Raw genomic sequence first — 26,807 nt, forward strand, 5'->3', positions numbered from 1 at the left:
TCTTACCAAGAGGCAGAGCAAAGCTGACTAGTGGTCTGCCAAGCACTAGTCCTGTTTCACATTGCTCTTAATCTTCTCTTGTATCAGCTGTGCACCTCTACTTAAACATTCTGTTCCACACTGGAGTGACGAACTAAGTCATTCCTGCTCAGGCTCCCAGGAGCTGTGCCGCAATTTAAGCGTGGCTTGCTTACGACATCAAGCACATCCATTATATCTGACTGCTTCTATTTTTGCTGCTATTCTGGTCGGGGAGGCGGGGTGGGGGGAGATGGAGACAGGCGGCAGCTGAAGATATTTCCATTTCAGCAAACCCAATGTCATTATTAAGCGGGCCACGGCCAAAGTTCAAACCTCAAAGTAAAATTATAATCATATAATATAATACGTCATCATTAGGTTAATTTCCTTGTGGGCATTCACAGTAGAACAAAAAAATAGGATGGGATCAATGAAAAACTACACACAAAGACAAATTAATAACCAATGTGCAAATCCAAATAAAAACACAAAGAATAATAATAAATAAATAAATATGATTTAAGATTTAAAGTACATTTATTGTCAAAGTATGTAAGCAGTACACAACCCTGAGATTCGTCTTCCCACAGACAGCCACGAAACAAAGAAACACCATGGAACACATTCAGAGAAAATCTTCAAACTCCCTAAAGCGCAAAGAAAAAGAACAAAATCGTGGAAAAGGTAAAAAAAAAGTGAGAGAGAAACAGAATATAAAAACACAAATCATCGAACTGCAGGCATATTCAGTTCAGTCTAGCTCTGCGTCATGCATTCACTTCAGACCGTAGAGTTAGTAAATAATCCTCAGAAGAGTCCTTGAAAGTGAGTCTGTAAGTTATAGACAATAGACAATAGACAATAGGTGCAGAAGTAGACCATTCGGCCCCTCGAGTCTGCACCGCCATTCTGAGATCATGGCTGATCATTCACTATCAATACCCAGTCCCTGCCTTGTCCCCATATCCCTTGATTCCCCTATCCATCAGATATCTATCCAGCTCCTTCTTGAAAGCATCCAGAGAATTGGCCTCCACCGTCTTCCGAGGCAGTGCATTCCACACCTCCACAACTCTCTGGGAGAAGAAGCTCTTCCTCAACTCTGTTTTAAATAACTGACCTCTTATTCTCAATCCATGCCCTCTGGTACTGGACTCTCCCAACATCTGGAACATATTTCCTGCCTCAATCCTATCAAATCCTTTAATTATCTTAAACGTTTCAATCAGATCCCCTCTCAATCTCCTCAATTCCAGCGTGTACAAGCCCAATCTCTCCAATCTCTCTGCGTAAGACAGCCCTGCCATCCCAGGAATCAACCTAGTGAATCTACGCTGCACTTCCTCAATTGCCAGAATGTCCTTCCTTAAACCTGGAGACCAAAACTGTACACAATATTCCAGGTGTGGTCTCACCAGGGCCCTGTACAAATGCAAAAGAACATCCTTGCTCTTGTATTCAATTCCCCTTGTAACAAAGCCCAACATTCCATTTGCCCTCTTCACTGCCTGTTGCACTTGCTCATTCACCTTCATTGACTGATGAACTAGGACTCCGGAAGTTATCCACACTGGTTCAGGAGCCTGATGATCAGTTCAGTGTTGGGGTGAGTGAAGTTATCCACACTGGTTCAGGAGCCTGATGTGTGGAATCAGTTCAGTGTTGGGGTGAGTGAAGTTATCCACACTGGTTCAGGAGCCTGATGTGTTGAATCAGTTCAGTGTTGGGGTGAGTGAAGTTATCCACACTGGTTCAGGAGCCTGATGTGTTGAATCAGTTCAGAGTTGGGGTGAGTGCAGTTATCCACACTGGTTCAGGAGCCTGATGTGTGGAATCAGTTCAGTGTTGGGGTGAGTGAAGTTATCCACACTGGTTCAGGAGCCTGATGTGTGGAATCAGTTCAGTGTTGGGGTGAGTGAAGTTATCCACACTGGTTCAGGAGCCTGATGTGTGGAATCAGTTCAGAATTGAGGTGAGTGAAATTATCCAAACTGGTTCAGGAGCCTGATATGTTGAATCAGTTCAGTTTTGGGGTGAGTGAAGTTATCCACACTGGTTCAGGAGCCTGATGTGTTGAATCAGTTCAGTGTTGTGGTGAGTGAAGTTATCCACACTGGTTCAGGAGCCTGATGTGTGGAATCAGTTCAGTGTTAGGGTGAGTGAAGTTATCCACACTGGTTCAGGAGCCTGATGGTTGAAGGGGTAATAACTTTTCCTAACCTGGACTGAAGGTTCTTGTAGCTACTTCCCAATGGCAGCAGTGAGAAAAAAGCACAGCCTGTGTGGCTAACGATGGATGCTGCTTTCTTGCAGTCAGGTTAACGAACATTGAAAATATATGTAAATAAAAATAATTTTGTTTCAACATCTTGGTTATAAATGTTGGAGTTATGAAAGAGCACGTTATTAGATTATTCTGTTGTGCAGAGGAAGAGTATCATTAGCAATGCCTTCATCAGTACCCCCGAACCCAGGAGAGATTGTGGGTCTGAAGTCAGATGACGCAGGTAGAGTAGCTGCCTGACTTGCTGAGTTCCTCCTGCACTTTGTGTCTGTTACCTACATCAGAGCACTGCACCTCTAGAAGGGCATTTTGATCTTGCACTTGCATCACAGAACGTCAGCAGACCGGTGCGACGAGTGACTTGGAAAGTGAATGCATTTTTGGTCTTCGATCCAAGAGGGCTGGAGTTTAGAAAGGGGGCAGGGTTGTTATAAATGCAAGAGGTTCTGCCGATGATGGATGTCTTCACCAACACAAAATGCTGGAGGAACTCAGCAAATCAGGCATCATCTATGGAGGGGAGTAAACAGTCAAATGTATCGTGCTGAGACCCTTCACCAGGTTTCCTTGCTTGAAGTATTTCAAGTGAAACAGATGGGGTTTTGCAACGAACCTTCATGGCCACCGTTAGCAGAAGTTTAGAATAATCCAAGAAGTAAAGAAGAGGTTGTTGGGCTTTCGGTTGGCTGGGACGCACTACAGTACAGTGTGTCCTAGCCAATCAGAAATGCTGGAGATGAGTGGTTTGCAAGAGGAGAGTAGGGCTCCTGCAACAGGCCCTCGTGTCTTAGCCCACATTAGAATCAGAATCAGGTTTAATATCACCAACATACATCATGAAATTTGTTAACTTTATGGCAGCAGTACATTGCAATACTTGATAATAGAGAGAAAAAGAAAACAGTGAATTACAGTCAATAAATATATATTTAATAATTAATAATAGGCATCTGTAAGTCTCGAGCGACCACGGATTTGCACCTTCGAAAGTTTCCAGGGCGCAGGCCTGGGCAGGATTGTATGGGAGACCGGCAGTTGCCCAAGCTGCAAGTCACCCCTCTCCACATCACCGATGTTGTCCGAGGGAAGGGCATTAGGACCCACACAGCTTGGCACCGGTGTCGTCGCAGAGCACTGTGTGGTTAAGTGCCTTGCTCAAGGACACAACACACTGCCTCAGCCAAGGCTCGAATTAGTGACCTTCAGATCACTAGACCAATGACTTAACCGTTTGGCCACAAGCTAACACGATTATATATATATATATATAAAATACTAGTTAAATTAGATATGTAGTGCAAAAAAATAGGAAATGAGAAAAGTACTGAGGTAGTGTTCATGGGTTCAGTGTCCATTCAGAAATCGTGTGGCAAAGGGGAAGAAGCTGTTCCTGAATTGTTGAGTTCAGGCCCCTGTACCTCCTCCCTGATGGTAACAGTGAGAAGAGGGCACATCCTGGGTGATGGGGCTCCTCAGTGACGGATGCCGCTCATTGAAGGTGACCTGGTAACCATGGAGGCTGGTGCCCACAATGGAGCTGACTAATTCCACAACTCTTTGATCCTGTGCAGGTGCCCAGATATCACTGAGACCCAAATGAGTTGCTGGCCTGCTACACCCCGGCTTGCCGATGGTCTCTGAGCGTTATGGACTGTCATTGCACGTAAGTATGAGAATTTCTTTTTAATTAAGCCGCACCGCTTGCATTGTAAATATCAGTTTAGTGGCACTGCAATCTCGTTGTCTTGAGCAATGACAATAAAGTTCTGTTCTATCCTGTTCTGCTTAGTGTCACACATGGGGCCCAAGTTGGCGATTCCCTTCCCTAAAAGGCATCGGGAACATTATGGATTACATCCTTTAGAGGGAGTCCCTGCCTGCCATTCGTGTATTGGGAAGCTTATTAAGGGTAACAAGTCAAGGTGGGCGCAGTTTAAGTCTGACGACCTTATCAAAGCCGTTAACGGAACAAAGGAGCCCGGTGTCCCCCAATAATCTCGTCATAACCAAGATCTATCAAGTCAGAAGGGATGAGAGACAAACACGAGTGCCCAAGTGGAACCTCTTGATAAAAAAAAGCAATTTCGTCTGCCATTATTAATTAGCTGCCTCCTGTATTGTGTCTGATCCGAAGCATTCACAGCCCATTATTTCTCTCTGTGTCTATTGACATATTGTAATTCTGTTAGCGGTCTGGGAGTGCAATGAAACGATTACTGGTCCAGACAACAACTTGTGAGAGCGGAATCATTAATGCTTCTCCACTCCCCCAACACCACCCCCCCCCACCACCACCCGACACCTCTCTCCCCTCCCCTCGCGGTTTTAATATCTGCAGAATGCTTCAGCGGTTAGCAAGTCAGGGACTGCAGATGCTGCAGGCCAGGCGGCATCAGGTTACCTGGAGACAGGAGACAGGCAGTTGAAGTTAGGGCAACACTGCGGCGTCCATTAGTCTTGTGAAACCATGGATTTGCGCCTTGGAAGGTTTCCAAGGGCAAGTTTGTATGGGAGACCAGCAGTTGCCCAAGCTGCAGGCCTTCCCCTCTCCACACCACCGATGTTGTCCAAGGGCATTAGGACCCATGCAGCTTGGCATCGGTGTCGTCGCAGAGCAATGTGTGGTTAAGTGCCTTGCTCAAGGACACAACATGCTGCCTCAGCTGAGGCTCGAACCAGTGACCTTCAGACCTTCATTAGACCGATGCCTTATCCACTAGGCCACGTGCCAACACACTGCGGCGTAGCGGTTAGCATAATGCTGTTACCTGGAGTGCCCGGTTCAATTCCCGCCATGGTCTGTACGGAGTTTGTACGTAATTCCCCCCACATTCCAAAAGATGTATTTGTTAGGGTTCGTGAGCTTTGGTGTAGGGTTAAACAGGTGGGTCGCTGGCTGTGCGTGGGGCCTGGTCCACCCTGAATTTCTGAGTAAAATAAAATAAAATTTATCACCAAACTACCTATATGTTATCATATACGTACAACCTTGAGATTCATTTTCTTGAGGGCATTCGAAGTCAGTATCATTTACCTCAGAAAGGATGCGCTGACATTGGAGAGAGTTCAAAGGAAGTTGACGAAAATGATTCTGAGATTGAAAGGCCTGTCACGTGGAGAGCAACTGATGGCTCTGGGCCTGTACTCACTGGAATTCAGAAGAATGAGGGGTGACCTTTTTGAAATGGTGAAAGGCCTCGATAGAGTGGATGTGGAGAAGATGTTTGCTGTGGCGGGGGAGTGTAAGACCAGAGGACACGGATTCAGAATAGAGGGGCATCCATTCCGTGAAGCTTCGAGTGAAACGTGCGGCCTCGAGGCCAAGAAGCCTGGAGATGAGGCGCGAATCCATGAATGGCTCCGTGTCTCGCCAATTTCGCGGGGGTACGACTTGAAACAGCGAGTGCAGAAGGCAAGCACCGTCTACAGTCTGTCGTTGACTGCTGCTGAAGGAAGGCGTCTGCTTGCGATGGTATCTCTCCCTCTCGCTCGCTCGCAGCTCCCGGAGGAAGGTCCAAATGATCTCTATCTCCCCCCCACCCCCCCGATGCTGTCAGAGGATGGTGCTGGAGTTCTGGGCCATGGGCAAGATTCGAGACTGGACTGGACGTGATGATGCGTCTCGAGTTACTGGTCACTCTTTTTTTTGTTGCTACTTTGGGCAATTTTGAGTCGCGGCAGCCTGTAGATAATGACCTGAACTGAATATACCCGGACTCTTGCGATTTTATGTTTTATATTCTATGTTTTTTTTGTTGCCGTTTGCACGCTTTGGGGGTTTGATGTTATTCTTTGATCGGGTTCCACGGTGTTTCTTTGTTCCATGGCTGTCTGTGGGAAGACAAATCTCAGGGTTGTGTACTGCATACATACTTTGATAGTAAATGTACTTTGAATCTTTGAATATATATTAAGAGTAGGTCCAGAGGGTGGGCAGTCTGTGGAATTCACAGGCAGTTATGGAGGCCAGGTCGCTGGGTACATTTAAGGCAGAGGTTGATAGATTCTTGATTGTTCAGGGCATGAAGGGATATGGGGAGAAGGCAGGAGACTGGGGCTGAGAGGGTAAAATGGATCAGCCATGGTGAAATGGCAGAGCAGACTCAATGGGAGGGATGATCTAATTCTTCTCCCATATCTTATGGTCTTGTGGCCTTAACCATCAATGGGCTTCGAAAAGTGAACACAAATAGCTGATCTGGGCTACTACAGAGACAGCATATAGAACAGCCTCCAACAATCTGTTTCCATGACTCTGAAACTCCCACTCCGCCCACTGTCCTACCTCAGAGCAAAAATCCTGACATTCCCCTCCTCTCCCCAGTGACTGTAAAGCACACCAGCACATCCTGAAAGGGATGAGAAATGCAAGTATTTCTGCCTTTTGAACTCTGAATGACTCAGATGAAGGCCTTTTGGCCCATCTGAAGTGCCCTAACTAACAATGAGCCAGCTTCTCATTATTACAACCAAGGAGGAGACACAGGAGCCTGAAGACACACACACACACACACACAATTTTTTTTGGAGAAAATATTGCTCTGCACGAAGGCCAGGCTCTTGAGTACCACCCCTGTACCCCTCTCTCTCTTGTGGCTGCCTGGAAGGAGGTGGACCTCAAGCTTGTCTAACTTGCACATACTTTGATAGCTACTGAACTTGAACTTAGTGCTGCTGCAAAACGACGGCGTAATGATAATGAACCTGTTTCTGATTCTAATTCATCCAATTTCCCAGCTCTCAGTCTGTGACCCAACTCTTCATCTACTTCAGTGTGGCGAGGGTTTCGGAATCCACTACCCTTTCTGACAGTGACTTCCAGATTCCTACGGTACATATAAAAATTAAAACTTTTGCACACTGTGTATATATATATATATATATATATAAAAATTAAAACTTTTGCACACTGTGTATATATAAAAATTAAAACTTTTGCACACTGTGTATATATATATATATATATAAAATTAAAACTTTTGCACAGTGCTGTATATATAAAAATTAAAACTTTTACAGTGCTGTATATATATATAAAATTAAAACTTTTACATAGTGTTGTATATAGAAGGCAAATAAAACTTCTGCACAGTGCTGTACTGAGACTATGACAATAAATTTAAATCTTGAACCCCATAGGCTGCAGCCGCAGAGCACGTTGGGGAAAGGGTGCTGTGGTCGTGCACTTGTTTTTAAGAAGTGTTTTAAAATGGGGAGAGGGAGGTCGAGAGATATAGGCACGGCAATTCCAGAGTTTGGGAACTTGGCAGCACACACCACCCACTGACCGAGTAAAACTGGGGACAGGCTGGATAAACTGTGGGATTGGAGCATGTACAAAAATAGATGCAGTGTTAGTCTGCTTAACATCATTAATGGTAATCACTCGGGAAAGGTCAGGAGTAATGAAAGCTTACAGTGTACTCCAATCGCATTAACAGTGAGAGCAACACACACACACAATGCTGGAGGAACTCAGCAGGTCAGGCAGCATCTATGGAAATGAATAAACACCTCGTATTGCATCTGGGTAGCCTCCATTAACATCTATTTCTTTAACTTCTGCAATTTCTCCCCCCTCCCTCCCACCACCACCCCTGTACCCATCTCTCTCTTTTTCCGTTCCCCATTCTGGTTCCTGTCCTACCCCTTCCTTTCTCATCTCCTCCCTCTAGTGCCTATCCTCCTTCAAAGGTCCAATCTACTCTCCAATCAGATTCTTCTTCAGCCCTCTACCTTTTCCACCAATCACCTCCCAGCCTCTCACTTCATCCCCTACCTCCCCCACCCACCCACCTTCCTCCTCCCGCACCCATCTACCTTCCCCCTCACTGGCTTCACCTATCACCTCCCAGCTTCTCACTTCATCTCCTTCCTCCCCCACCCACCCACCTTCCCCCTCCCACACCCACCCACTTTCTCCCTCACCTGCCTACACCTGTCACCTCCCCCGCCCATATACCTTCCCCCTCACCTGCTCTCACCTGTCACCTCCCAGCCTCTCACTTCATCTCCTTCCCTCCCCCACCCACCTACCTTCCCACTCACCTGCTTTCACCTATCACCTCCCAGCTTCTCACTTCATCCCTTCCGCATCCACCCACTTTCTCCCTCACCTGGTCTCACCTATCACCTCCCAGATTTTTGCTTCATCCCCATTCACCTGTTCTCAGCTATCACCTCCCAGCTTCTCACTTTATCCCTCCCCTGCCACCTTCCTCCCCCACCCATCTTCCTTCCCCCTCGCCTGGTCTCACCTGTCACCTCCCAGCTTGTTGACTCAACCTCGCTCACCTGGTCTATCACCTATCACCTGCCATCCCCCCACCTTCTTATTTTGGCTTCTTCCCCCTTCCTTTCCAGTCCTGATAAAGGGTCTCAGTCCAAAATGTCATCTGCTTATTCCCCTCCACAGATGCTGCCTGATCTGCTGAGTTCCTCCAACATTTTGTGTATGTTGTTCTGAAGAATCTCTTGTGATTAAGAGCTCCAACGACCCAATAAAAAATGATACATAGAGGGACACAGAACAAAACCAGGGCCTTCAGTCCAGCAAGTATCAACCACACTTTTAAAACACTGCCCTTTTCACACAGTTTTCTCTTGGACACTGATGGCCCACCCTGTTGGTGCAGCATTTCATTGATTCTATTGTGGTTATTGGATTTATTGAGTATGCCAGCAAGAAATTGAATCTCAGGGTTGTATATGGTTAGACAGGTGGCGAGGCAGTAGTGTTGCCTTGGTTGTAGCTAGGACTAGGCCTCAGTCCTCGGGCTTGCGCTGTAGCATGGCGTCCGGGCTGGCCCCTCCTGTTGGTGCTGCCCTCCAGTGGCGGATCGGTGGAAGTACAGGCTGGGCTACCGGGTGCCATCAATTCCCAGGACTTGGATTAAAATTTTGTTTTCTGACATGACTATGTTCTTTTCTTCCCCCTTTCTCATTATTTTGAAAGCGCGTGCATGTTTTTTGCAACTTGGCTCTGGAGGAACCCTGTTTCATTTGGCTTATCCACGTATGGTTTGAATGACAATTAAACTTGGTTTGATTTGATGGGTCATGGTTTGTTCAGATCCCTGATGGTGGAGGGGAAAAAGCAGTTCCTAAAACATTGAGGATGTGCCTTCAGCCTCCTGTACCTCCTCCCTGATGGTAAAAAGAGGGCATATGAGGTCCTTAATAATGGATGCCACATTCCTGAGTCTTGAGTCTACAACCCTCTGCAGCCTCTTCTGATCCTGAAGACTGAGGACAGACAAGCCATTGAGGGAATTGTGTCTAAAGTGGTCCCCAGTCCCTTGGGTTTTGATCCAGTGTTTAACAGTGGAGTGATGGGAGTAAGGCAGTGACTTTCCCTGCCACAACTTTACAACATTCAGAGGTGAATTTAACAGAGTCCTTTTTAGAAATGTAGGGAATTAGTTTGGAAAATAATAGCAGTGTTTTGAAGGAAATTGCACCTGTGAATTTAATTGTAAATCAGTGTTGTTTTCCCTGTTCTGTGGCAGTGGGAGGTGAGCAAAGATCACTATTTTCGCAGCTGAACCATATTGTTAATTTAACTGTGATTGCTATTTTCACGGCATTCAAGTGGTGGTAATTTATGCAAATCGGGCCTATTCAATATGCAAATGAGGATGCCTGAGGCTCCGTCATTCAACTCGAATGAAAAGAGAGCGAGAGAGAAAAAACACACAAATTTTTTTTTGCTTTTCTTTCTTCGCTCCTCTGAACTTTTGTGTTGGCGAGGGGAGGGAGGGGGCTGTGGTTGGCGAGGGTGATGGCAGTCTGCACTAATCTCTAAACAAGGCAGAGCCACTGGGTTTGGGAGTTCTGAGGTTGTGTGGAATCTCAGCTAGAAGGGGTTCAGAGATTGATTTGGACAGATTGATTCCCTCTGCAGAGCCATCAGGACTTGCACTGTTTGTTGCCTTCTGCTCTCTGGTTGGGCGATCTTTCATTGATCCTGTTATAGTTATTATTCCATAGATTTATTGAGTATGCCCACTAGAAAATGAATCTGGGAGTTATATGTTGTGACATATCTGCACTTTGATAATAGAATTTACTTTGAACTTAAGAATCAGAATCAGATTTAAGATCACCAGCACAGGCCGCGAAATTTGTTGTCTTTGTGACAGCAGCACATAATATCAGAAAACTGTGAATAAGAGTAACTATAGATACTATACTATATACTATGGATAGTAAGTATATTAAGTATAGATATAAAATAATTAAATTAGTGCTAAAACAAATAAAAAAGTAGTGAGGTAATGTTCATGGGATGGATGTCCATTCAGAAATCGGATGGCAGAGGGGAAGAAGCTGTTCCTGAATCACTGAGCGTGTGTCTTCAGGCTTCTGTACCTCCTCCCTGATGGCAGAGGGGAAGAAGCTGTTCCTGAATCACTGAGCGTGTGTCTTCAGGCTCCTGTACCTCCTCCCTGATGGCAGAGGGGAAGAAGCTGTCCCTGAATCGTTGAGTGTGTGTTGTCAGGCTCCTGTACCTCCTCCCTGATGGTAGCAATGAGAACAAGGCATGACCTGGGTGGTGGGTGTCCTTAATGATGGACCCTGTCTTTTTGAGGCATTGCTCCTTGGAGATGTCCTGGACACTACAGAGGCTAGTGCCCATGATGGAGCTGACAAAGTTTGTAAGTCTCTGCAGCTTATTTCGATCCTGTGCAGTAGCACCTCCCCCCCCCCCCAACCAGACGGTGATGCAGCCAGTTAGGACGCTCTCCACGGTACATCTGTAGAAATTTGTGAGTGAGTATGTTTCATTAGGAGTTTGAGCATCGGTATGTTGGGTCCAGGTGTCTGATTCTGCAGGGTACTTTGAGTCCTGATTTAGGGTCTCAGCCCGAAACTTTGACACTTTATTCCTCTCCGTGCCGAGTTCCTCCTGCATTGTGTGTGTGTGTGTGAGTGTGTCTCTGTGTTGTGTGTGTGTATTACTTTGGATTTCCAGAATCAGCTGTATCTTGTGTCAGTAATTTCTCCTAATCCTTTTCCAAGTTACTTTCACAGAGTACCTTATGTATTGTCAATATCTTATGGGCCAGTGAATCGGAGCTGGGGTGCACTGGTGGTGCACCCTGACCTCGGATGCTGTCTGTGTGGAGTGTGCAGGTTCTCTCTATGACCACATGGATTTCCTCCGGATGTGCCAGATTCCTCCCACATCCCAAAGTTGGTTAAAAAAAAAATTTAAAGTTGAGCTTTGTCACATGTACATTGAAATGTGTCACACACAAAATCCTGGGGGATCTCAGCATGTCAGCAAAATCTACCATGATTCCCTTCTCCCTTTCCCTTTCCCACTCTCAGTCCTCGATAGAGATGCAGATCAGAATCAGGTTTATCATCACTCACAAATGTCATTCAATTTGTTTTTTTTCCTTTTGGCAGCAGTACAGTGCAATACATAAAATTACTACAGTCATCTGCAAACGTCCTAGGCACCCGTGCCTCAATTGCAAACAAGAGAAAATCTGCAGACGCTGGAAATCCAAGCAACACACACAAAGTGCTGGAGGAACTCAGCAGGCCAGGCAGCATCTATGGAAAATAATACAGTTGACGTTTCAGCCAAAATTCTTCAGCAGGACTGAAGGGTTCAGCCTGAAACGTCGACTGTTTACTCTTTTCCATGGATGCTTCCTGGCCTGCTGAGTTCCTCCAGCATTTTGTGTGTGTTGCCTACATATGTGCCTAAGACTTTTACACAGTCCTGTAGATGAGTTCATCATAGTCATAGGCAGGTACAGTCTGAATCAAGGCCCTTTGGCCCATCACATTGGTGCTGGCCAACCACCACCAATTTACAATAATCCTACAACCATCCCACTTAATTTTATAGATTTTTATTTAGAGGTTTGTAGGTTACATGGCCAGCACAACATTGTGGGCCGAAGGGCCTGGAATGTTCTGCAGGTTTCTATACAGCACATTAACAGGCCCTTCTGGCCCAACAAACCCACATCACCCAATTGCACCCATGTGACCAATTAACCACCACCTCTTAGGAATATGGGAGGAAACCTGAGCACCCAGAGGAAACTCACGCAGTCATGGGGAGAATTCTTCATTTGCAGAGTTGAACCTGGAGCACTGGTGCTGTAATTGCGTCACGTTAATCGCTCTGCCTCCCCATTTCCTCCCCCCCCCATCAACTTCCCACAAACGCACTCAGAGAAATTTATTGCATCCGATTACGTCTCCAATCTGCACTGCTTTGGGTCGTGGATGGAAACCAGAGCCTATGAGGTAAACCCATACAGTCACAGGGGGAGCATGCAAACTCCACAGGGACAGCATCGGAGGTGAGGTTTGAACCCGGTTCTCCATGCTCTCAGGCAGCATCTCAGGAAGCCTCAGTTCCTGGTCTGGTTGAGGTGTAACTCCAGAGCCACAGCTGTGCGGTCAACTCAAACAGCCTCAGAAAGATCCCACTGAGCCAATTAGGGTGAGAGCATTGCTGTCTCGGCCAGCAATGCCCCCAGCCCATGAATAAATAAGGGGAGGAAGCATTCTGACCTGTGCGTCTAAATGCAAGAGATTCTGCAGATGCTGGAAATACTGGAGGAACTCAGTGGGCCAGGCAGCATCTGTGGAGAGGAATGAACAGTTGATGTTAATTCATTGGGATCCAGGTCTCCACACAGAGGATCCCAAGTGCACTGTCTAGAGAGCCATTTCAGGGTGTACGCATAGGTCCTGAGCTCAGATATATATTGGATAGGAGAAGAGAAAAAGAACGCCCTTAACTCCTGGTGGAGTCGTTGGGGCGCCATCATGACAAGCTTTTTGCACCGATCTTATTGGGGATTGCTCATCATGTGGCGTTTCTGTAGCATTCTCCAGTTTTATTTTTACGAGTTCGAGTTGCTAGCTCAACGCTCAACCCAGCATAGATGGAAAGCGTGCAAGGGAGCCGGCTGGATTCGAACTCGGGACCATTTGCTCCGGAGTCCGGCACTGATGCCACTACGCCACCAGCCGGTATATATTGGATTATAAATCAGTAAAACAGGCCACTCAGCCCATCCAGGCCATTTATGATCCACTTAAGCCTCCGGCATTTCCTGGGTGTCCATATCTCTGAGGACCTAACCTGGTCCCAACATACCGATGCAGCTGCAAAGAAGGCACGACAGCGGCTATATTTCATTAGGAGTTTGAGGAGATTTGCTATGTCACCTGAAACACTCACAAATTTCTACTGATGTACAGTGGAGAGCATTCTATCTGGTTGCATCACTGTCGGGTATGTGGGGAGGGGTGGTGGGGGGGGGGGCTACTGCACAGGATTAAAGTCAGTTGCAGAGAGTTGTTAAATTAGCCAATTCCATCATGGGCACGAGCCTACGTAGCACCCAGGACATCTTCAAGGAGCGGTGCCTCAAAAAGGCGGCGTCCATCATCCCCATCACCCAGGTCAAGTCTTGTTCTCATTGCTACCATCAGGGAGGAGGTACAGGAGCCTGAAGACATGCACTCAACGATTCAGGAACAGCTTCTTCCCCTCTGCCATCAGGGAGGAGGTACAGGAGCCTGAAGACACGCACTCAACGATTCAGAAACAGCTTCTTCCCCTCTACCATCAGGGAGGAGGTACAGGAGCCTGAAGTCACGCACTCAGTGATTCAGGAACAGCTTCTTCCCCTCTGCCATCAGGGAGGAGGTACAGGAGCCTGAAGACACACACTCAACGATTCAGGAACAGCTTCTTCCCCTCTGCCAACAGGGAGGAGGTACAGGAGCCTGAAGACACGCACTCAGTGATTCAGGAACAGCTTCTTCCCCTCTGCCATCAGGGAGGAGGTACAGGAGCCTGAAGACACACACTCAACGATTCAGGAACAGCTTCTTCCTCTCTGCCATCAGGGAGGGGGTACAGGAGCCTGAAGACACACACTCAATGATTCAGGAACAGCTTCTTCCTCTCTGCCATCAGGGAGGAGGTACAGGAGCCTGAAGACACACACTCAATGATTCAGGAACAGCTTCTTCCCCTCTGCCATCAGGGAGCAGGTACAGGAGCCTGAAGACACTCACTGAACGATTCAGGAACAGCTTCTTCCCCTCTGCCATCAGGGAGGAGGTACAGGAGCCTGAAGACACACACTCAGCGATTCAGGAACACCTTCTTCCCCTCTGCCATCAGGAAGGAGGTACAGGAGCCTGAAGACACACATTCAACGATTCAGGAACACCTTCTTCCCCTCTGCCATCAGGGAGGAGGTACAGGAGCCTGAAGACACACATTCAACGATTCAGGAACACCTTCTTCCCCTCTGCCATCAGGAAGGAGGTACAGGAGCCTGAAGTCACACACTCAACGATTCAGAAACAGCTTCTTCCCCTCTGCCATCAGGGAGGAGGTACAGGAGCCTGAAGACACACACTCAACGATTCAGAAACAGCTTCTTCCCCTCTGCCATCAGGGAGGGGGTACAGGAGCCTGAAGACACACACTCAACGATTCAGAAACAGCTTCTTCCCCTCTGCCAACAGATTTCCGAATGGACGTTGAACCCATGATTGGTGATGAAACATCTGCAGTTTAATAGCCAAGCTCAACGAACACCACAACATCAAACAACCTCTTCTCGTTACCAGCATTGCGTCACGGACAGACGACTGAACGCAGGTGTGGAGGAACGCTAGATGTCCATACAGAGGCAGAAGCAAGAGTTTATTCATAGGAATTCCAACATGGCATGGCAGAGCGACACTGCAAGGTGAATTATTCTTGAGATTCACCAGGACCCCATGGTAAGCCCTAATCCGGAGTCCACTTTAAATGATGACAGCGCAGAAAACCCGTGCCAGTCAAAATAAACTTGGCAAGATCAAACAGAAAGCACAAGGGCTTAACGACTCTAGATAAAACAATGATAATCAAATACAGGTGCACAGGCCCACAGGACTCATGATACATTGGTGGAGGAGGTACAGAAGCCTGAAGACCCACACTTAATGACTCTGCAACTGGTTCTTCGCCTCCACCATCCGATTTCTGAACAGTTCATGAACACCATCTCATTATTCCTTTCTTTGCAATGTTTACTTTGGTCCCTTAAAGTTGTTATAGCTGGGGGGTGGTAATGGGGACAAGCTCCACCACCTATTAAATGCTCCCAATGGCGTGCATCTGAAATAGCCTCTGACAACCAAGTCCAGCTTCTGGCCTTCACGTGTGGGTTAGCTACTAAGCCTGGTGGAACTGTTTCTGCTGACAGGACGAGGGGCAAAAGGCACCTTAAAACCAGTCGCTTCAGGCAGACGGGGCTCATTAGCTGTGGCTGGCAGCTCATCGAGGAGAAGGAAATCTCTGATCTCAAACCTCCGCTGCCTTGTGTCTACACCCACTCATCGGGAAGGCTTCGTGAGTAAACCCCGAGGGAAAAATCCAGAGCAGGAGATCCTAAGAAATTCTACACTGAGTACAATGCTGACTGGCAACTCGTGCGACACTGCTGGAACCAAATTGTATCGGTCTCTGCCATTACTTTCAGTTCATCAGAAGCATAGAGAGGGGGAGCCTGCATAGGCAACAGCTTGCTCTCTGTATCGTACTGCCCTGGCTTACAATATCCATGGTCAACTCTGGCCGATGGAGGCCTCAGCAGCCGCCGTAACTTTGGTCATTTACAGTAATTTTGTGTCTTAGCACTGTGGTGATTTTGCAAGTCAATACGTTTCACATTGTCTATGTCAGATATAATAAACTTGAAACAACAGACGAGAGAATCTGCAGACGCTGGAAATCCGAGCCACACACACAAAATGCTGGAGGAACTCAGCAGGCCAGGCAGCATCTGTGGAGAAAGGTACAGTTGACGTTTCGGGCCGAAACCCTTTGGCAGGACTGACGTGCACTACTACATTTTCAGGGTCTCGGCCCGAAACGTTGACTGTACAGTTTTCCATAGATGCTTGATTCTGATTCTGATTTAGAAGTGTCAATTTTGGAATAACTGAGAAGGGGATTTGAAAGAGGTGAATGGTTTAGAAGCCCTGAGAGCAGTGGGGAAGGAGCCATCCTTCAGTCTCATTGTACAGGCTTTCAAACTCCGTATCTTTTTCCAAAAGGCCGAAAGAGAAGAGGAGACGGCCTGGGTGGCAAGCATCCCTAATGATATTGTTAGCCTTCCTGATTTGACACGACATCAGAATCAGGTTTGTTGTCACCGATCTCCAGTGCACTGTGAAGTGTGTTGGTATGGGGCAACAGTTTAGTAAAAGACATAAAAATTACAGAAAGAGATATTGTAGCGGTGTGCTACACACAGCGCTAAAATAACGACACGGAGTCGGTAAACTGCAGTTAAAGAAGATTTTATTTGAACTTCCTTGCTTTAAAGCCTCCCTGATCCCGCCCTTCCCGGGCACGGACGCTGTAGGGGGCACGTACTCACAGTCCCCCGTAGGCTTTTCCCTTTGCTAGTGAAGCAGACCTGGCGCCCTTTTGGGACTGGCCTTTGTGCCGGCACGCTGGGTATTTGTGAGCCGGTTCGAGTGCACTAGGAAGTGGGTCGCCACATAAACCCCCCCCCCCCAGAACCGGTGATACACCCCGCAATGTCCACAGTCTGCGCCGGACCCTGTTTGGGAGTTCGGCCCCTGCGCCGCGGTGCCGGAAACTCGACCGGTTGCGCCAGGTCCACATGGGCCGGTTTGAGTCGGACCACCGTGCAAACCTCCTCTTTCCCCCCAACGTCCAGCACGAACGTGGACCTGTTCTTCCTGAGCACCGTAAACGGCCCCTCGTAGGGCCGTTGCAGCGGTGGCCGATGCCCGCCCCTTCGTACAAACACAAACTTACAGTTCTGCAGGTCTTTGGGTACGCAGGTCGGGTTCTGCCCATGCGGTGAAGTGGATATGGTCACCGAACCTCTCGCGTAGTCTGCCTAGGACTGCTGCGGGTTCTTCCTCTTGCCCCCTTGGGGCTGGTATGAACTCCCCGGGGACGACCAGGGGTGTGCTGTACACCAACTCGCCCGACGAGGCGTGCAGATCGTCTTTGGGCGCTGTGCGGATGCCGAGTAGGACCCAGGGAAGCTCGTCCGCCCAGTTGGCTCCTCACAGGCGGGCCATGAGAGCCGACTTCAGGTGATGGTGGAAACGCTCCACCAGGCCGTTCGACTGTGGGTGGTAGGCAGTGGTGTGGTGCAGCTGAGTCCCCAAAAGGCTGGCCATAGCTGACCACAGGCCGGAGGTGAACTGGGCGCCTCTGTCGGTGGTAATGTGGGCCGGTACACCAAAGCGGGATACCCAGGTGGCGATCAGTGCCCGGGCGCAAGATTCGGAGGTGGTGTCGGTGAGCAGGATTGCCTCTGGCCATCTTGTGAACCGGTCCACGATAGTCAGGAGGTGCCGCGCGACATTGACAGGGGGCCCACGATATTCACATGAATATGGTCGAAACGCCGGTGGATGGGGTGGAACTGCTGCAGTGGGGCTTTGGTGTGCCGCTGCACCTTGGCCATCTGGCAGTGCATGCACATTCTGGCCTATGCACTGACCTGCTTGCGGAGTCCATGCCAAACGAACCTGCTGATTCGGGCAGCTGAGGGGAGGAAGCGGTGGTAGAAATTGAACATACCCACGAATTCCTGAAGGCCTTTGATTGTGGTGGGTCAGGGGAAATGGTGGACTGTGTCTACCTTAGCGGGCAGAGGGGTTGCCCCGTCTTTAGTAATCCTGTGGCCCAGGAAGTTGATGTTGTCGAGCCTGAACTGGCATTTGGCCGGGTTGATTGTCAGGCCGTATTCACTCAGTCGGGCGTAGAGTTGACTGAGGTGGGACAGATGCTCCTGACGACTGCTGCTGGCTATGAGGATGTCGTCCAAACAGATGAATGCGAAGTCCAGGTCGCGTCCCACCGCGTCCATTAACCGCTGGAACGTCTGTGCAGCATTCCTCAGGCCGAACAGCATGCAGAGGAACTTGAAAAGGCTGAACAGGGTGATGAGAGCTGTTTTGGGGACGTCGTCCGGATGCATCAGGATTTGATGGTATTCCCGGACGAGATCTACCTTGGAGAAGATCTGTGCGCCGTGCAGGTTTGCTGCAAAGTCCTGATTGTGCGGCACAGGGTAGCGGTCTGGTGTGGTAGCCTCGTTCAGCCTGCGGTAGTCGCCGCACGGTCTCCAGCCCCCCGTCGCTTTGGGCACCATGTGCAGGGGGGAGGCCCATGGGCTGTCGGACCACCATATGATCCCCAATTCCTCCGTCCTCTTGAACTCTTCCTTCGCCAGTCAAAGCTTGTCTGGGGGAAGCCTTCGAGCACGGGTGTGGAGGGGTGGTCCCTGGGTCGGGATGTGGTGCTGTACGCCGTGTCGGGGCATGGCTGCCATGAACTGCGGTGCCAGAACCGATGGGAAATCCGCCAGGACTCTGGTGAAGTCGTTGTCGGACAGCGTGATGGAGCCGAGGTGAGGGGCTGGAAACTGGGCTGCACCCAGGGAGAACGTCTGAAAGGTCTCGACGTGGACCAGTCGCTGCCTCGGCAGGGCTGTGAGCCCGCAAAAAATCCGCACCCAGAAGCGGTTGGGCTACGGCGGCCAGTGTGAAGTCCCACGTGAACTGGCTGGAGCCGAACTGTAGTTGCGCCTGTCGGGTGCCATAGGTCCTTACTGTGCTGCCATTCACGGCCCTCAGGGGGGGACCCGGTGCCCTGTTGTGGGTGTCGTAACTCGTCAGAGGTAAGACGCTGATCTCGGCACCGGTGTCGACCAAAAAACAGCGTCCCGACCTTCTATCCCACACATACAGGAGGCTATCCCGATGGCCAGCCGCCATAACCATCAGCGGCGGCTGGCCATGGCGTTTCCCGGGAACTTGCAGGGCGGGCGACAGCGGCGGGGTTCTGCGCCCCACCGCTGGTGGTAGAAACACCATTGTTTGTTGGGCTCCCCACCCCTGCCTCTGGGGTTAGCAGGCTCTGTGGCAGGGCCTGGTCTGGTTTGCTGCTGGGAGCGTGGCCTAATGATCTGTGCGATGGACGCCCCACTCACCTTCTTGGCGTTCCACAGCAAGTCCGCCCAGGCTGCCACCTTCCGGGGGTCACTGAAATCCGCGTCGGACAGCAGCAGGCGGATGTCCTCGGGCAGCTGCTCCAGGAATGCCTGCTCAAACATGAGGCAGGGCTTGTGTCCGCCGGCCAGAGACAACATCTCATTCATTAAAGCCGATGGAGGTCTGTCTCCCAAGCCATCCAGGTGCAGTAAACGGGCAGCCCGCTCGCGCCGTGAGAGTCCAAAAGTCCTTATGAGCAGGGCTTTGAATTCCGTGTACTTGCCATACGCTGGGGGAGACTGTACGAACTCCTCAACCTGGGCCACTGCGTCCTGGTCGAGGGAGCTCACCACGTAGTAGTAGCGGGTGTCCTCCGAGGTTATCTGCCGAACGTGGAATTGGGCTTCTGCTTGCTGGAACCAGAGGTGAGGTCGCAGCGCCCAGAAGCTTGGCAGTTTCAACGAAACCGCATGAACAGATGCTGCGTCGGTCATCTCCGGTCCAAAAATCATTTGGACCATCGGGGTCACCAATTGTAGCGGTGTGCTACACGCAGCGCTAAAATAACGACACGGAGTCGGCAAACTGCAGTTAAAGAAAATCTTATTCGAACTTCACAGCCTTGCTTTAAAGCCTCCCTGATTCCGCCCTCCCCGGGTGCGGATGCTGTAGGGGCACGTACTCGCAATCCCCCGCAGGCTTTCCCCTTTGCTGGTGAAGCAGACCTGGCGCCCTTTTGGGACTGGCCTTTGTGCCGGCGCGCTGGCTATCTGTGAGCCGGTTCGAGTGCGCTAGGAAGTGGGTCGCCACACTGGCCTTTGTGCCGGCGCGCTGGCTATCTGTGAGCCGGTTCGAGTGCGCTAGGAAGTGGGTCGCCACACTGGCCTTTGTGCCGGCGCGCTGGCTATCTGTGAGCCGGTTCGAGTGCGCTAGGAAGTGGGTCGCCACACTGGCCTTTGTGCCGGCGCGCTGGCTATCTGTGAGCCGGTTCGAGTGCGCTAGGAAGTGGGTCGCCACACTGGCCTTTGTGCCGGCGCGCTGGCTATTTGTGAGCCGGTTCGAGTGCGCTAGGAAGTGGGTCGCCACACTGGCCTTTGTGCCGGCGCGCTGGCTATTTGTGAGCCGGTTCGAGTGCGCTAGGAAGTGGGTCGCCACACTGGCCTTTGTGCCGGCGCGCTGGCTATCTGTGAGCCGGTTCGAGTGCGCTAGGAAGTGGGTCGCCACACTGGCCTTTGTGCCGGCGCGCTGGCTATCTGTGAGCCGGTTCGAGTGCGCTAGGAAGTGGGTCGCCACACTGGCCTTTGTGCCGGCGCGCTGGCTATCTGTGAGCCGGTTCGAGTGCGCTAGGAAGTGGGTCGCCACACTGGCCTTTGTGCTGGCGCGCTGGCTATCTGTGAGCCGGTTCGAGTGCGCTAGGAAGTGGGTCGCCACACTGGCCTTTGTGCCGGCGCGCTGGCTATCTGTGAGCCGGTTCGAGTGCGCGAGGAAGTGGGTCGCCACACTGGCCTTTGTGCCGGCGCGCTGGCTATCTGTGAGCCGGTTCGAGTGCGCTAGGAAGCGGGTCGCCACAATATACAAAAAAAATAGACAAGCCGTGCAAAAAGAGATGAAAATTGTGAGTTTGTGGAAATTTAAATTCCTGGCTGTTCAGCACATAAGTAGAATTGCAAAGAAAGCACGTCAGGGCCTCTCCTTCCTCAGGAGTTTGTGGAGATTCCGCATGACATCTAAACTTTGACAAACCTCTACAGACGTGTGGTGGAGAATGTATTGACTGGCTGCAACACAGCTTGGTATGGAAACACCAATGCTTTTGAACATAAAACCCTACAAAATTGAGTGGATTTGGCCCAGTACATCACGGGTAAAGCCCTCCCAACCACTGAGCATATCTACATGAAATGCTGTCATAGAAAAGGATCAGAGATTCCCAACCACCCGGGCCGTGCTCTTTTCTCGCTGCTGCCATCAGGAAGAAGGCACAGGAGCCTCAGGACTTGCGCCACCGGGTTCAGGAACAGTTACTACCCCTCAACCATCAGGCTCCTGAACAAAAGGAGATAATTACACTCACTTGCCCATCCATTGATATGTTCCTACAACCAATGATCTCACTTTAAGGGCTCTTTATCTTGTTATCTCATGTTCTCATTTATTTATATTTGCACAGCTTGTTGTCTTCCATGCTCTGGTGGTTCTTTTACTGATCCTGTTACTATTCTGTACATTTGCTGAGTCTCAGGGTTGTATATGGTGATGTGTGTGTACTTTGATAAAAAAATTTTACTTTGACTGTTCAGAAATCTGAGTGTGGAGGAGAAGCTGTTCTTAAAACGTTGAGTGTGCATCCTTAGGCTCTTCTGCCTCCTCCCTGATGATAGTAATGAGAAGAGGGAATGAAGGTGGACTGGATGGATGTAAGTGAGGAGCCTTTTCCCTTTGGGTAGAAGATACAAAAGCCTGAAAGCACATAACACCAGGTTCAAGGCACCTTCTACCCTGCCTTCATAAAACTATTCAACCTGGTATGATGAGACGGACCTATGACCTTGAAGTTACCCTCGTTCTGGCCTTGAGTCTGATTGTTTACCTGTGCTGCACTCTCTCAGTAGCTGTTTACACTTTATTCTGCATTCTGTCGTTGTTCTCCATTACACCGATGTGCTGAAGAGATCTGTACAGACTGCATGAGAAAGAAAGTTTTTCGCTGAGCCTCTGTGAGCAGATTTAGACCACTTATCCAAGAAAGAAAGTGCCAGCATTGGAGAGGGTTCAAAGGAGGTTCATGAAAATGATTCTGGGATTGAAAGGTTTATCGTATGAGGCGTGTTTCTGGGCCTGTACTCGCTGGAACTTAGAAGAATAGGGGGTGATCTGATTGAAACCTATCAAACATTGAAAGGCCTTGATAGAGTGGGTGCAAGAAGGATGTTTCCTTTGGCGTGGGAATCTAAGACTAGAGGACACAGCCTCAAAAGAGGGGTGTCCTTTTAGAACAGGGATGAGGAGGAGTTTCCATAACCAGACAGCGGTGAAGTTGTGCAACTTATTGCCACAGGCGACTGTGGAGGCCAAGTCATTGGGTGTACTTAAGGCAGAGGCTGATCGATTCTTGATTAGTCAGGGCATGAAGGGGTACAGAGAGAAGGCAGGAGACTGGGGCTGAGAGGAGAATGGATCAGCCATGATGAAATGGCGGAGCAGACCTGATGGGCCGAATGGCCTAATTCTGCTCCTATACCTTATGGTCTTATGATCTTCATGGGGGAGTCTAGGACCAAAGGGCGTAGCCTCAGAATAGAGCGACGACCATTTCAAAGGGAGACGAGGAGGAATTTATTTTAACCAGAGAGTGGTGAATCTGTGGAATTCATTGCCACAGGCAGATGAAGAGGCCAGGTCACTGGGGGTATTTAAGGCAGAGGTTGATAGATTATTGATTGGTCAGAGCATGAAGAGAAATGGGGAGACTGGGACTGAGAGGGGAAATGGATCAGCCATGATGAAATGGCAGAGAAAAACTCGATGGGCCAAATGGCCTAAATCTGCTCCTATATCTTATGGAATAACAAAATCCAGTTTACCAATTTAAACAGTTAACACAGCAAAAGCCAGAAGTGTGCCTGTAGATAATTATTTTGTGAAGACAAACAGATCAGGGAGGTTTGTTGAACGCAGGCACTGCCAGGAAAGAGTTAAATAGTTTCAAAGGTGGCTGCTGCAGTTTGAGGATAAATCACCATATTATTCATCAGAATTGATCTGCTTGACCTGTGTCTGGGGTCCTGCACTTGATTGACAGCTGTCAAGGGCAGTCATGTTGGCTCGGAGAGGCAGCAGGACAAATCAGGCCACATCATCTGTCATCATGCCAAATTAAAACTGACAAATTTACCATCACTAGTCATTTGTGGCGCATTTTTCCATCCGCCAGCGTGACAACGACTTCCCTATGTGAATGGCCGGAGTTTGGCGCTTGGAAGGAAAGAAGCGCATCTCGGAATCTCTGAGAGGTCATTAAGATTCTTCCACCGAAGGGGCTAGGCATTGATTCCCACTCTGTGGCCCATTGTTAGCAGAAAGGGTTTCAGAGAAGGAAGGGGTCTGAACCTGTACGAACTGATGCGAGTTTGTTAGAAGGGACGGCGGTTCGGACACCATCTTCCTCGGAGTTCACCCGCTTGCTCCCCTCCGAAAGGACATCTTCAAAAGGCCCAGGAAGGTGGTGGATACAGTCAGGTCAGTCACAGGAAAAGCCCTCCCCACCACTGAGCTCATCTGCGAGGTGCGCTGCCTCTAGAAAGCAGCACCGCTATCAACGACCCCCACCACCCAGGCCATGCTCTCCTCTCACTGCTGCTATTGGGCAGGAGGTAAGACCCGCACCACCAGGTTCAGGAACAGCCATCACCTGCAATCTCGAGGCTCCTGAACCAGTGTGGATTACTTCACTCACCTCAACTCTGAACTGATTCAACACATCAGGCTCCTGAACCAGTGTGGATAACTTCACTCACCCCAACACTGAACTGATTCATCACATCAGGCTGCTGAACCAGTGTGGATAACTTCACTCACCCCAACACTGAACTGATTCAACACATCAGGCTCCTGAACCAGTGTGGATAACTTCACTCACCTCAACTCTGAACTGATTCAACACATCAGGCTCCTGAACCAGTGTGGATAACTTCACTCACCCCAACACTGAACTGATTCCACACATCAGGCTCCTGAACCAGTGTGGATAACTTCACTCACCCCAACAGTGAACTGATTCAGCACATCAGGCTCCTGAACCAGTGTGGATAACTTCACTCACCCCAACACTGAACTGATTCAGCACATCAGGCTCCTGAACCAGTGTGGATAACTTCACTCTCCCCAACACTGATCTGATTCCACAACCCACTGAATCTCTTTCCAGGCCTCCTTACAACTCCTGATCTTTAGATCCTGTGCATTCAAAGTCTTCGTATCAATGCGGCCGATCGGAATGCGACAAGAAGAGGGCATGGCCTGGATGGTGGGGGTCCTTGATGATGGATGCTGCTTTCTTGGTGGGGAGGGCATTTCCTGTGATGGACTGGACTTTGAGAGAGAGAGGGATAGAGATATATATTGCATCCCTCCCATGGTGTTCCACCCTTGTCATCCCCAACATCCTTCGCTCCCACCAGATTTGCAAACTTGCTCTCTGCTCCATGTTGACAAATACAGTCCTGTGCAAAACTCTTGGGTGCCCTCGCTGTATACTTGTGCCCAAGACTTTTGCACAGTTCTGTATACTTTTGTGTCTCGTGCTGCTGGAGGCCATCCACTTCAAGGTTCGTAATACATAGAATCGTACAGCACAGTACAGGCCCTTCAGCCCACAATGTTGTGCCGACCCTTAAACCCTACCTCCCATATAACTTCCCCACCTTAACTTCCTCCAAATACCTGTCTAGCAGTCTCTTAAATTTCACTAGTGTATCTGCCTCCACCACTGATTCAGGCAGTGCATTCCACTCTGAGTAAAAAAACCTTTCTCTGATATCCCCCTTGAACTTCCCTCCCCTTACCTTAAAGCCATGTCCTCTTGTACTGAGCAGTGGTGCCCTGAGGAAGAGGCACTGGCTGTCCACTCTATCTATTCCTCTTAATATCATCCTCTATCATGTCTCCTCTCGTCCTCCTCCTCTCCAGAGAGTAAAGCCCTAGCTCCCTTAATCTCTGATCATAATGCATACTCTCTAAACCAGGCAGCATCCTGGCAAATCTCCCTTGTACCCTTTCCAATGCTTCCACATCCTTCCCGTAGTGAGGTAACGTGTTGTGTGTGCTCAGAGATACTGTTCTCGACACCACTGCTGCAACGCGCGGTATTTGAGTTACTATCGCCAGTCTAGCCATTCTCCTCTGACCTTTTTCATTTTGCCCACATTCTCTGTGAACTCTAGAGAGTGCTGTGCATGAAAATCCCAGGAGATCAGCTGTTTCTGAGATACTCAGACCACCCCATCTGGCACCAGCAAACATTCCACGATCAGTCACTTAGATCACATTTCTCCCCCCATCCTGATGTTTGCCCTGAACAACAACCGAGCTTCTCGACCGTGTTGGCATGCTTTTACGCATTGAGCTGCTGCCACCTGATTGACTGATTAGATATTTGCATTAACGAGGTGTACTGAATAGTGTGGTCATTCAGTGATAATAAACCTGACCCTGATTCATATTGGCAAAATCATTTGCTGATCTGCACTCAGAATTCTAATCAGGAGATTAGCCACATATTCTCCTCTTTCAGCATTTCAAGGAGACTGCTGCCTTCATGACTTCTTGACCTATATCTACCTCAATCCCTTTAAGAGGGCACGGTGCCTTTTATCACTTACAAACAAGACAATGGGCGTTCATCGAGTGAATTTGTTGGACAGCTGCCCAGGTTCAACAGAGGGGCATCATGGCAATTTTTGCACGGCGACATGACCCCAGGTTGATCTCGTCCTCTGGTGCTCACCATGTTGAGTTTGTACATTACTCCCATGGCTGTATGGATCTCTTCCCCCACCAGATGCTCCGGTTTCCTCCAGCATCGCAAAGATGGTTATCTTCACGCCAGCCAAGGCTGTCTGGTGGCCGTTGGCAGGGGTGCCATAGTGCGCTCGGCAGAGGATGGTGCTCAGAGAGGCAGTGCCGGAGGGGATGGTCAGAGGCTTGGAGGTTCGATGGACTCGGAGCCCGCTGCGGTCAGGGCGCTTTCACTGTGTGCTGCGTCTGCGAGGCTGAGTCCGGCGCCATGGAAGTCCATAGCGGGGGTATTCCCTTCTGCCACCTACATGGGATGACGAGTTTAGCGGGACCCTGAGAACTTGTGGAAACTGTGTGGTGGTTTCTCATGAACTTATAGTCTTTTAACATCTTTGGACTATTTTTACTGTGCCCATGGTTTTTTTTTATCAATTATGGTATTATTTGCACTGTTGTAACTATATGTTAGCTATATGTAACTATGTGGTTTTGTGTAGGTCTTGGAGCTTTAGTTTTTGGTTTGTTGGATGGTAGAATTGGTCCCTTGACTTGGTGTGTCTGGGTAGTCTTTGTTTTGACTGGTGGGTTTGGAACTCCTTTCCGGGGAACGCGCTAAGATGGTAGCGCGATATTAATACGCAGCAGCCTCTCCGGACTCTGGATTTGGGGATAACCAAACGTTATGTGGATTTTCTGGTGTAGTCTGTTTTGTCGTGTGCTTTTGTGATATCATTCTGGAGGAACGTTGTCTCATTTTTTAACTGCATTGCATTTGTGGTTTCTAAATGACAATAAACTGAAACTGAACTGGCTCAGTGCAACATCCTTTCACAATACACGAAAACTACAGCGTACTCTCAGGAGAGCATGAAGAGTCACTGGCTGCGGTCTATCTTCACGGTGCGCTCCACCGGAGCTGGAGTCTGTGAGTGCTGCCCCCTAGAGTTCGCCCAGC

General features: G+C 49.2%; 1 protein-coding gene across 1 annotated transcript in view; it reads right to left on the reverse strand.

Moving 5' to 3' along the window:
• Positions 1 to 562: 562 nt before the first annotated feature.
• Positions 563 to 26,807, reverse strand: part of LOC132389351 (neuronal PAS domain-containing protein 1-like) — a 210,767-nt gene continuing 184,522 nt past the window's right edge. The window contains exon 5 of the mRNA XM_059961864.1: positions 563 to 668. Within this exon, the coding sequence (XP_059817847.1) occupies positions 660 to 668 (9 nt within the window). The 3' untranslated portion in view covers positions 563 to 659. The remainder of the gene's footprint in view (positions 669 to 26,807) is intronic.

This window comes from Hypanus sabinus, unplaced genomic scaffold (genome assembly GCF_030144855.1).
Source record: "Hypanus sabinus isolate sHypSab1 unplaced genomic scaffold, sHypSab1.hap1 scaffold_543, whole genome shotgun sequence".
In the NCBI taxonomy this organism is placed as follows: domain Eukaryota; kingdom Metazoa; phylum Chordata; class Chondrichthyes; order Myliobatiformes; family Dasyatidae; genus Hypanus; species Hypanus sabinus.